Source organism: Ruditapes philippinarum, unplaced genomic scaffold (assembly GCF_026571515.1).
Source record: "Ruditapes philippinarum isolate M1 unplaced genomic scaffold, ASM2657151v2 ctg516_1_1_1_1, whole genome shotgun sequence".
Classification (NCBI taxonomy): Eukaryota; Metazoa; Mollusca; class Bivalvia; order Venerida; family Veneridae; genus Ruditapes; species Ruditapes philippinarum.
The window spans coordinates 224,913-237,933 of record NW_026861855.1 but is presented as its reverse complement, the minus strand read 5'-3'; the positions used below and the strand labels follow the sequence as shown (position 1 = coordinate 237,933).

General features: G+C 31.9%; 2 protein-coding genes across 2 annotated transcripts in view; both read left to right on the top strand.

Annotated features, from left to right (window-relative positions):
- Window positions 1-4,910, top strand: part of LOC132717138 (sodium- and chloride-dependent glycine transporter 1-like) — a 35,625-nt gene extending 30,715 nt beyond the window's left edge. The window contains exons 12-13 of the mRNA XM_060700545.1: window positions 389-657; window positions 1,066-4,910. Of these exons, the coding sequence (XP_060556528.1) occupies window positions 389-657; window positions 1,066-1,236 (440 nt within the window). The 3' untranslated portion in view covers window positions 1,237-4,910. The remainder of the gene's footprint in view (window positions 1-388; window positions 658-1,065) is intronic.
- A 5,599-nt stretch (window positions 4,911-10,509) lies between these two features.
- On the top strand, window positions 10,510-12,324 carry LOC132717133 (uncharacterized). The gene is made up of 2 exons (XM_060700537.1): window positions 10,510-10,643; window positions 11,700-12,324. The coding sequence occupies exons 1-2, from the start codon at window positions 10,583-10,585 to the stop codon at window positions 12,083-12,085; spliced, it is 447 nt and encodes a 148-aa protein (XP_060556520.1). The 5' UTR covers window positions 10,510-10,582; the 3' UTR covers window positions 12,086-12,324.
- The last annotated feature ends 697 nt before the right edge of the window (window positions 12,325-13,021 follow it).

Below are 13,021 nucleotides of genomic sequence, written 5' to 3'. Positions count from 1 at the left end.
CTTAGTCATAGCGCGTAAGTGTGACTAACAAAACAAATTCGCATAATTCATGTAATCACCATTTGAAGTTTTGAACAAATCTATAGTGTTTTAAAACTCATAGATATTGTAAGACTAATATTTTCACAATAAAATATCATTTATGTTAGTGCCTGAGTTGAGCGGGCGATCACTGTAGCACCGTTAATGAACAGGTGCAATCCCACCAAGACGACCCAATATTTGTTATCTGCTTTTGTTTGTTAGGCATATAATGTTCAAGTTCACTGTTATAAGATGTCCGTACTCTCAGTGCTTGAAAGGGCAGGTGGACCGTTATTAAACTTAGAACACACACTTCACTGTCATAACTACCTTATTAACCATTTGATTTTTTATTATTTTTCAGGAGCGGAAAGGTTTAGCAATGACATGAAGCTGATGTTGGGCTATAGGGCACCGGTTCTTCTTCGGATTTGTTGGTGCTTTATATCACCGGCCGCTGTGTTCGTGGTCTTTATACTTCTGCTGTCAAGGTACGAGCCGGCAACTTACGAAGGACACCCTTACCCGGATTATGCAATCAATTTAGGATTTGTTCTTGCATTAATACCGGTGCTGCCAATACCAATTTGCTTTGTCTATGGTCTTCTGACAAAAAGTGGAACTTTATCTGAGGTATGCTAATTTCTAACAATATTAAGTTTTATTTGGCATACTCTTGTGGAATTATTTATATTATTGTAATGATACATTATTTGATTAACTGTTTTATTCTAATTGTTTGATATTTTACATGAAACCTTGAGAATTATGATCATTTTATAAAATAGTGCAAACTGACTTTAAAGACAATTTAAATGTACTACTTGTGTTGAGTGAAAATACTTTATATCATTGCTTACCTGTCAAAATAATAAAAACTTTTGTATTTAACTCACAAATATGCCATGAATCATTCTTTGTATAGTCTTTGGATTTAGTATTAAAAGCAAAAAGTTTCTTCAATTCGCAAAGATGAACGCAAAATTATGATGCTTATTTTTAAAGTGAATAAAACACAAAAATAATTTATCAATTTTTCAGCGCGTTGTCAAGTTAAGGGAACCAGAAAACTGGAGACCAAGTGACCGGAAGTTATGGGATTTGTATGACGCAATGCAGAAACCAAGAGCTAATGGATTTATGGACTATGTCAAGATGACCGTATTCGGTCGACCTAATTCACCTAGATTAGATTCCGTAGTCATGCAATAACAGAGACAGACTCATGCGCATGCGCACTGCATATACATAGAAAGAAACATATCTGATACGCATGCATACTTCTAAAATAAAGATGAAATAATCAAAAGATATATCAATTGACACAGCAACGTGAACAATGCGTTTTCATAAACTTCATGTCATTTGTTTTGTAAAGTGTCTTAGTTATATTTCATAGAAAGTTCATGGATTCCTCACCGGAACGCCATATCATAAACATGAGACTTTCATAAACGTTTGAATATCGTGTCTTTTAAAAATCAATACGCAAAAATCTATTTTTTAAGAAGTTTTATGTTTAATTCATAGGAACTACGTCATATGTGTGCTACTCATTTTCTCTTCTCTCGGCGAAATACTTGTAATAGATGCCATTAGTAGAAAGTTCTTGATTTTCACAATATTTAGCTCCCTTGACGAAAAAGGCAGCCGTTTTGTCCATAAAATTGATAAAATAAGAAAATAATCCATGAAAGTAACTATATAATAAGATGAATTACTTAGTACTTTCACATATGTGAAGAAAACTGTTACTGTAGCAACAGTATCTCAGGAGTTTGTATCAGCAAGAAAATGCTAGAATTATCAAATTTGACTCTTTATGTATTAAGATGGCGACCAAGGGAGGTAATGCATGTGTGAAAGACATAGTTTTCTGTATTTTTTATCATTTTGAGTCGCCCTTACCAATAATTATCTTTTTCCTTATTTAGAACATATTGAAGGTCATCCAAGTTTTATTTCATCATGTTTAAATCAATTGTTACCACCATAGACATGTTTAAAATCAACTGTCAACATCGACCCTCTTAAGTTTATTTTATATAAAAACAAGTCCTTTATTTGAAGGTGCCCGTATTATATGGAGGACATACGGTCTCATTTTTCAATCATCAGGGTCGTTCAATATGTTGAGATTTATTATGTTAAGTATAAAGTATATGTTTTCATCTAATTTTCTTTCATTTACAATCATTTGTATTATTTCATAAATAATGTTCACTACATGTTTAAAACTTTTTGATGCGAAAGGTTTTCTATATAAATAGAAAATCATTGATATTAAAGTTTTGTCATCATCTCATAATGGTGATATTTTTTTTAAAATACAATTTTATTTGTCATTAACTAAATAATGTTCTCGAGATGTCATGTACTATCAGCCCAGCATTTCGAATGGGTAAATTGCCCATTCGAAGCCTCCGGAAAGACATTTGTGTAAATTTAGCCACAGGGTTCGTCTTATTAATGCCGGTGACTACTTTTTTTTATCATTTTTATTTTAAGATAAATGTTAGTTAGTGTTTTATTTATTCTACATTTCCAAATCAACAGTATTAGAAATTTTCACTTATTTTGTTTAAGTTAAAAAACTCGTTATCAAATTTTGCTTTCTTGAACATAACGTCTGGATTGCTATACCGTTAAGCAAATGAGATAAATGAGCCGCGTCACGACAAAACCAACATAATGGTTTTGCGACCAGCATGGATCCAGACCAGCCTGCGCATCCGCGCAGTCTGATCAGGATCCATGCTGTTCGCTTACAGACCATATAACAAATAGAGAAACTGATAGCGAACAGCATGGATCCTGATCAGACTGCGCGGATGCGCAGGCTGGTCTGGATCCATGCTGGTCGCAAACCCATTATGTTGGTTTTGTCATGACACGGCTCAAATATGTTTAATATTTCTTAAAATATGCTGTGACAATACCGTCCATGATCAGGATTAGTCAAACAAAGCCTTCAACATTTTCAGTTTTGCCGTTTTTGGACTTACTTTAGGGATTCATATTTTCTTTTTTGTAAGGTCCAAGATGTAAGAAAAATTGAAATTATGGGCCTTTAAAGTAAATATTATCACTGAATTTGATGACGTGTTTTCTATCTTATACTTGTGTTTGATTTATTGTACCAGTTGTTTTAGATTGGTGGTATTTTAATGATAAGTGTTACACAATTCACTATCATACATTTTCATAACTTAATTTTCAGTTGTTATAAACTGAAGTGTGCTTATAGATCTATCTATGATCACGTGACTAGGATCGAAATGTACTGTGCGTATTGATATGAATATATTTATGCAGGCAGTTTTGACCAATTCGGATAGGATCTCATTTTTTGATTTTAATAAGTAGTTATATGATTACTTTGCAAGAAGCTGATTTAATTGAGTGAAGAATTACTAAATTATTTATGCGACTAAATAATTGTTAGTTTAAGTGAATAAAATGCTAGTTTATTTAGATTATGACATGTTATTTTTTGATATAGAAATGCTAGTTTGAATTGATAAGACTACTTTCTGTAAGACTGCTTGTTTTAGGAAGTTTTCAAATTCTTTAACCCTTACCACGTTTAGTATATAAAATGGACTTGTCCATCTTTTAGTCTGGGCGAAATCATTCATTTAACTGTCAAGGATAATTATAAGATAAGTATTGAAAGTGTTGCGTTCAGTGCAGAGTTTAACGGACGACACGGGCGCACCGGCTGGTTATGGGCTGTACTGGTAGCATTGCCGCCAGCAGGATAAGGGACAAAAATCTAACAATGCCACACTCATTGTAAAAGACCACGTCAGATTCCTATATTTAAAAAGTTAATGTTTAAACAGAAAATATTGCAGCAGCAGAATGAAAATAGAAAGTTGAAACTAGTAACTTTTGGGGATTTTTTTCAGTAAAAGTGCTTGCTGGTTACACATTTGTATAGAAATCATGCACAGATCATTATCCACAAAGTCAAAACAGTTTTTATTTTTGTTTGAAGTACCGAAGTGTTCCAATCAATATACATGTACATGATAAATCGTTACCCTGCAGGAAACCAAAAGTCCTCATTCTTTTCCATTGTTAAACATATGCCCTGATAGCGCCAAACATTATTATTCTTTGCCTCCATTATAGAGCCATGTCAGTCCTGCACAACTAGGCTCTACACTGTTACTTTACTGTTATTTACATTACATGTTCATCATTATATCCCTTATTTTGATAATGGACAGTTCTGAAAAATGAAAGTTGGACAAGTCTATTATACATTTTTAAGCAAGTCAAGGGTTACAGATGAGATTCTGTGAAACACATGCCAGTGTACATATAGGTTGATTTTTAATTCTCTTAAGTATCAAAATTTTTGTATTAATCGAATGTCATTATTTCACAATCATTGTAGATTTACAACGAAGTTAAACCTCATTTATAAATAGCAGTTATATCTTTAACGCACTGCTTCTATGTAAAGAGTTGAATTTCCATGCAGCATGAATCGCATGGTTCTCAGTTTCGATAAAATGAATTTTTAAGCATATCTCGTAACATCAAAAGCCTGCAAGCTTAACATAATTCTATTTCTATAGGGATTCAATCTTATAAAGACATTATTAAAACTCAACCTTATAGAAGAAAAGAAAAGAAAAATATTTGTTTTGTGGCGATTTTAGATTGTATTTTTATTACAATGCATTATCTATTCTTGCCAAATTGTCTGACCGACCGTCTGTGTTTTACATATGTTCCCCGCTTTATCCTGCTTTTATTCCATGATTGATAATTTGACAAAATTTTGCAGACATCTGTAGTGTTTATATGTTGTTGCAATACAATGTGGATAAATAAATGTAAAAAGCTCAAAGTAAATTTAGATATAGTAAACACATATCCTTGTTTTTCTTTGATCCCCATTAATTGTGAGATTAGGAACAATTCACGAATATTGATGAAACTTTTAATAAAAACCAGGCCTGTTTTGACAATGAAAATAAATCTGTGGTAGGCAAAGAAGCATCTGAGGCTGATTTTGTTTTGATTGCTTTATGTTTTGTTAGCATAAATCTTTTACGCAGAAACCCATCTTCTGTGCTTCTAAATTGCACAAAAGTCAACTCATATTTATGTAATTAAGAAATTTACACAGAATTTTGATAAAATTAAGCAACAATACTAATATAATGATCCCTTTAAAAAACTAATCCATGGTTCCTGTCCGTGAACTTTATGACCTTACGTCAGTGATTTATTTCCCATTGAACATAAACCACTAGGCAATATCAATTTGGATTGAAGTGACCACGACCAGAACATGAGTCAAGCTTTGCTTTTGTACGAATTATGTAAATTAAACAAAACATTTTGCATTATATACATGTTTCACCCACCGTTTGCAATTCTGTTGTGAATTAAACGCACTTGGTGCGTACACGTGAACACAGTGAAAGCAATAGTTATAAAATATACAACATACTTTGAACTCATTGTAAAATCTCAGAAGTTAAACAGAATGTGTGCTACGTTAAGACTTGTTGAAAACACAAGGAAGACATACCAGATTTGAAAACATAGCTTCCAAATTTTCTTATTTTCAATGACGAATACCCTGATGTTATGAGGTAAACAGTTCTTGGCTGTTAGTAAATAAACACATGTCAGCCAACTGGTTGTCAGAATTAATTTCGTTAATATATTTATCAGAATATTGTATTCTACAAGGTAACACGTAAGAATGAGAAAGAACTATATAAACACAATAGATATTTCTATAACAGCACAGTAGTCTTGCAAAAGCTACCCATAACAGAACGGCATTCACGAATACACGATTTCAACTTCATAAATTCCTGGTTTCAACTTTACGAATTCACGATTTCAATTTTTCAACTTTACGATTTCAACTTCAAGAATTCACGGTTTCAACTTCACGATTTTGATGTTTTGAATTTCACAATTTCAATTTCTCGAAGTTCAAAACGGCAATTTATGAAGTTGAATTTTTTAAGTTGAAATTGTAAATTTGTGAAGTTAAAATCGTGAATTTGTGAATTCTGTATGTTGTTGTAATCGTAAATTTATGTTGTTGAAATTGTCAAATCCGAGAATTCAAGAAAGTTGAAACGTTACCACCGGTATTTCGTAATATTATTACTACAATGATATTTCTATTATTCAAAACATCTGAATTATTTTAATATTTGTTATAAAAATCATATGTATTTACAGTAGTCAAGCTTTTTTTAGCAAGGGGGCCTAGACTTTCAATTCCGTTCATGGTTAGGCTCAATAAAACCGCATCTGCATCATTCTCAACTCTTTTTTTTTTGCTACACAGAAGCATATGTCTTTCAAGATATATTTCAGATTGGAATTTAAAATAACTTGATGAAAGGTGCATTTCTCGTCGTATATCAAAATCATTTCAATATACTATTTGGCGATGAATTCACACATGTTAAATACATCGAAGAAATCAATCATTTGTTTGGTGATTAAAACATTTATAAACGAGTGAGACTAAAAAAGATGTTGGAGCACCACACTAAATACCATATTTAGGTATATACCGAACAAGGCGCTTGAATTATTAAGTGTTCTCCCCCGCCGAAATGCATTTATATTCTATAATTAGTGAAAAATATAAGAATCGGCGAAAAAAGCGATATTTTTTCTACTTTGTGATCCTGATTTCTGCAAACGTCTAGAGGTACTATTCCAACACTGTAGTAAGTCCAATTCATTATACAAACGGGTATTTCTTACGTTTATTCCAAACACGTATAATTACTGTTCTAGAAGAACGCAGTCTCCTTGGCTTGTTCTCGAACAATCTAATTTCGGATGAGGAATAAAAAGAATTCTGCAAACCTGCTGTATTGTAAACAAGTATGGCATTGACCTCATTACTAACTAACTGAATTACTGCTTTGGAATGCATGTTATTCGGTTAGTGATAACAAAAATCATACGCATTGTTTTGTTTCATAATAACAGAACAGCTGATTCAACTTATTGATATACTTATATGAGGCAGCGAGTAGGAATAAAAAACTAGAATAAAGATCAACATGGCAAAGCCAACGTTAACAGGACGCAGCCCCCCGACACCCCCAAGCAGGGCACCAAACCAAAACCGGGAGTGGACATAAGAGCGGCGAAAGGAGAGGGACACCTAATGTGAAGTAGTTAATACCATTTTATAAATTTTAACATATTAAAGGACACACTTCAGAATCCGCCCCTGGGCCTAGCAAGGTAATGAAATTGTCATTTAAAGATAAATGACTGAAATGTGGAAAGTGCACAAAAGAGTAACATACAGAATGAAAAACAAAGATACATATAAATTGCATTTTATTAACACTAACTATGCAGATGAAGATGTACGTATAGCATTTATTCTTTAAAAATACTATGCATATATGCAAACGAAATGTAATGTCTGTTGTCATCTAACAATGTTCAGTTTGGTTGATGCGTCGAACTGGTTATCTAAGGATCGCAAAAACATTTCATACTCTTTGCTGGTTTGTTCCAGGAACGGATTCGAGAATGAGTTTTTAGGCTTTCAAATCCTACACAATCGAACTAAAATAGATTTTGTATAAACCAAATATAATGATATTCAAACATGAATTCATGCATGTATTTATGAACATACTATCATAAGTAATTTGAAAAAAGTACATTATTTCAATTATATAGCTATGTATTTGTGCGCATTTCTATTTCTTGAATAGATGTTTGAAATATATCAGAATTAAAACTTTGTGTGCCTTAAAACGTAACTTAATTTGTAGGCCAGTGTTGGGGGAGAGGAAAGTAATGTAACGACGTAGGTAGAACGTCAAAATAATGATAATATGCATATTGATATGCAAAAACTAACGTTGGTGAATTTTCTTAAGGGAATGTTTCCCATATATAAGGACACAGACCACTCTTGGTGGTGAGCTAGCTTTTCACCGACAGAAATTGTGTGCTTTTCATTACAAATTGGTGAGTGACAGACAAGATGTACTATCGAGACATGATTCGTGATTAAAACCAAGCAGAATTTGTTTCCCTTTGTTAAGATAAACAAAAGATTGCCAAAGTCGGAGATATTTTGAACTATTCGACTTTTCATGTTTGAATGGTTGATGATGTATGACCATATTGATAATTGTGTTTTACTAAGATTCTTCTGGAACATTGATTACAAATTCGTTTATTGTTGAAAATTGAATAATAACTGACATATGTTACAGTATGACCAGATAAAGCAGTCAAACCAATCTGCCATTTTCAACTGGTTATTTTCGTTGTTCATTTTCCGGTATAACTAATATTATGAACGCCATGTTTAATGGCGTTCTGCTCGATTCAGTCGTGTGTAAAGTACAAAAAATGACCGAATGATGCTCAAGTTAAAATAGTATTGTAAAAATAACTGTGGTCGCTATTTAAAGATTCATTTATCATTTTAATGATTGGTTAAATTGCAATTTAGTACATACACTTATGTAAATGTTATAGGAACCTTATTATATAGTGTCCTGCTTGACAAAATGAATGTTTTCTGTTCAATTTAATTATAAAACACTATGTACACTGTATATACTACCAGTCACGTATGCCAATGTTAAATTTATGTCAAAATTTCGCTTTTAAAACATTTCCTTTAAGATAATTTTATCAAGGTTCCATAATTATAATTGCAATTTGTTTAAGGCCTTCTGCCTCATGGTTAATGAAAAATTAATTTTCACTCAAACTGATTTATGATAGCAAAGTCCAAAGAGTATAATATTTAAATGCGTTTTTTTATTTAACGCGCTATAAAATCAAATTAACAAATTTATGACAAGGATATTAGATTTATAGCATTATATAAGCAGTCTATACCAACCGAAATAAAACATTTACATATAATAAATATTCATGTTTATTATATACTTATAATGAAATATTATTTGTTATTGATTTGCTTTTAATGAATTAATGAACTACGGAAGCGTCCTGGTGCCAATTTAACATGTTCTATAAAAAAAACTCCTACGTTGGACTTTGTAACTCCTACGTAGGAGTTTATAACTCCTACGTAGGAGATATAAAAACCTAATTGGGAGTTTTAAAGTCCTACGTAGGACTTACAAACTCCTACGTAGGACTTTATAACTCCTACGTAGGAGATAAAAAAAAGCCTAATTAGGAGTTTTAAAGTCCTCCGTAGGAGTTTAAAAGTCCTACGTAGGAGTTTATAACTCCTACGTAGGACTTTATAAGTGTTCCTCTACGTAGGAGTTATAAAGTCCTACGTAGGAGTTATAAACTCCTAATAAGACTTTTTTTATCTCCTACGTAGGAGTTACAAAGTCCTACGTAGGAGTTTAAAAGTCCTACGTAGGAGTTAAAAAGTCCTTCAATCAAGAATCAAGATTTATTTGCCTGTTTGTCTGTCGTTCTATGACTTGATACATTCTCTCAGCATAACAGTATATCAAGATGCGATCACTTCCGTTAAAAAAAGTTTGCCATCATTATATATTTACATTATTCAGTCAATTTAAAAAAAAATATGTCAAGATCAAAATTTACAATTCCGAAGTCTTAAAATGAAAGTTGTATACTTCATTACTGACAAAAACATAAATAACAAAATGTAGGGAATGTGAGAAATTTGTTGTAATTTATATTATTTTCCATAAACAGACATTAAACCGAGCCTGAATTTTACATTTTTTAAAGGGGGGGGGGGGGGCCTTTCTTTACATTTTACTCTTTTACAAAAGAGGTTTACTGATTCCTCGTTTGTTTGTTTTTTGCTGTTGTTGTATTTGTTATAATACGAAATCATATGTCAGGATAAGTATATCCAAAATATGAATCTCTGTATTGTACCTTTGCATTAATTACATTAATTTTCAAATTCCGATCCTGAGAGCAAATGGACATAATACATCTCCGTGTATATAATACCATCTAATATTGAATTAATTATATCTTTATTTTACGTCTGAAATATATTTAATTTTATCATATACATATTTCAACTCATGTGACGAACGGCAGTCAGCTGAGCTTATATAAGGAACAAAACATAATTTCTTGATTAATTAAATGTGTTCACTGATAAAGTAGTATTTCTCGGTCATTATTTATTATCACGAACTCGGATAATAAAAGAAAAAAATAATTATTGCCAATTTGCATAATAAATATGGCATATTAAGATGGCATGATTATGGTCATCTGTCAGCGTGTAATATTCTGATGTTATAATAAAAATATGCATTTAAATATCATACAATATCAGAGAATTTAGTCAAATGATCATTTTGCAAATTTATTAAACAAAGTTCATAAAATGTTAATCATATGATGGCAATAAGAAAGAAATTGTCACAATATAAATTTTGCAGAAAAAGAAACGTTTTATCATGTTATCTTAATTCATAAAATCAGCTGATTTTATCCTAATTGTAACACATTCATTATCTATATAAAGCATTTGCAAAACTATGGTCGACACAGTTTTCTTGTTGTTTGAAGCGAGCATCAGCACAGAAAAACAAAGATGGAATTCAAATCTCGAGTTTTCGTCTGCTTATTAGTTGTCGGTGCTGTAGCCGTGTCATGTAAGATATTTATTTTTTATATTCTGTTAAGTTGTATCTTCTTAAAAACATAGATATTTAAAGACGTTTGATCATTAAATGAAAATTTTGGAAGTGTCTTAAATACATGTATATGAAGTATTTTAGCATGGTATTTAAAAAATGATTGCAGTGACCAATGCAATATGCAATATGCAGTGCAGCATATGTCTCTTATTTTCTTTATTTGTCTAGATATTACTTATCATATGTGTCATGTATTACAAGTCGGATCAGAATATCTGTCTCGAGGGTACCCGCCCATTTGGTGGTAACGAGGCTTACCGAATTGCCGCCTTTTGGGCTCGTATTCAAGACACGAATATTCCAAACTGCACCGAAAAACTCAGGTTTGATATTTTTCTAGATATTCTATAATAGTTTACTATTTTTTAAATGGCTTACATTAATGAATAATCTTTTATGGACAAACAATATTTACTTATAATATCTGGTATATGCTGAGGTTTTAATTGAAATATCCATCCCGAGAGTAACGCTTTCCGAGGAACCGCCCATTGGCAGATACACCGGGAATGATACTCCGATTCACAATTTTCTCAAACTCAAATATATTGTTCCTTTATTTACTTATTCAATATATTTCGTTTTCTGTCGATTGACCATCAGCTGGTAGTGTGCAATTTTGTTGTACTGAACTTTGTAAAATATTAACATTAGTATATGTTCTTAACTATATAAAATGTTTAAGTCTAGATATTTAACTTAATTCCCTTAGATGGGTACTCCCTCGGGAAAATATTAACTGAAAACAATCAGTCATTTAGATAGTTTTTCATATTGGGTAGGAATATATATTGTGCGGACGTAAATTTAGACGACCACACAAAATGAATTCTTAGCAAATATGAAAGATATTTATAATAAAAACATTTAAAAAACGGCGTATCTATAAGAGCCACAATGATATAAAAAGCAAGTTTAACAGTTTTAAATCAATGTTTCTATCATAAAAGCACATACAAACTAATGTATTCAGATTCTTAATTCAATAAATACAATCTTGTCTCATTTCAGGCTTCGGGCAGAAGTCGAAAACTAATAATAACAATGGCGATCGTGTTCCCTACGGAATAGGCAAGTTGACTTGGGCGGAATATGCACTTCTTGAAGACTCTGTTAAATATATCGTCGGTCCACACGCCCCGGTAACTCCTGAAATACTTGCCTTCGCTGAATCTCAACCAGGTATACCCAGAAACTTCCATGAAATGATGCTTTACATGCCATTTTACTTTAGCCAGGCCAGACAGATTGGTTTGAAGCCAGTTCCAAATGCCTACAATGAGGGCATTGAAAACCCAGCTAATATTGATACGATTGTCAACCGAAGAGCAACACAGTGGTGGGTCAACAATGGATATGTTAGCCAAACTGGTAAAGATTATAACTACGGCGTTTAATTAAAAGGTTTTCAATGACTTTATTCCCAAAACATTTGTTGGTAAAAACAATTAAAATCATTGCAAAAAGTGAAAAGCTGGATATAGATATCGCATACACGAGAAGATGGCATCTTGCATCAAGTTATATATAGTTATACATAATTCACCAAATTTATTTATCCACGCCTAATTATTTTAACCTTGTATAACATCATGATTTATATAATTGTAGTAAAATAAAACAACATTTTATCATATTTCTGTTTGCTTTTTATTTTGCTTGGCAAGAAATGGGAGGTGAAATGACATTGTATGAATAGGTTGTTAGTATGTTGGGCGCCTGTTGGGTCCCATAATTAGATTGTTTCGTTTTGTTCAAATTAGAACCCAATAATCATTATGACAAATGGTAAATGCTTAATAAAGTCAGCGGCATCCTAAGACTATAAAATTTTGAATATGATACGTTCAATGTTGACCGTGAAACATGATATGCACCTATAAACGATATCACATTTTTTCTTTTATTTTTTGTTATATATATATTTTTTCATTTTTAACTTAATAACAATGATCGCATCTTCTCGGCCATTTCCGTCATTATTGATAATAGCAGAAATGTTCCAATTGCTTACGCTGATCATTACTCGTAAAATTGCATCGTTGTATTTACATGGATGCCTCAATGAACTTAAAATTATAAATATGCATCAAACACGAATAACATACTTTGTTGGACAATCGGATTTTTATTCGATATATATATCCCTGTAATTTCGACACATATGGCTAACACATACACGATCACGGTCATGTTAGATAACAACCAAATATTATATAAAATAGGTTTCGAACATGAACACACGATAATAACGTATCGATTTAAACAAGAATTTTATCGAATCTGGGACAAACTTATTGTAAGGTTTGATATAAAGGAATATAAATAGATTC

Excerpts from the sequence above, each read along its gene's own strand:
- LOC132717133 (XM_060700537.1), top strand. The coding sequence starts at position 10,583 with ATGGAATTCAAATCTCGAGTTTTCGTCTGCTTATTAGTTGTCGGTGCT. Across the intron at positions 10,644-11,699 it reads CGGTGCTGTAGCCGTGTCAT|GCTTCGGGCAGAAGTCGAAA; the intron begins GTAAGATATTTA and ends GTCTCATTTCAG.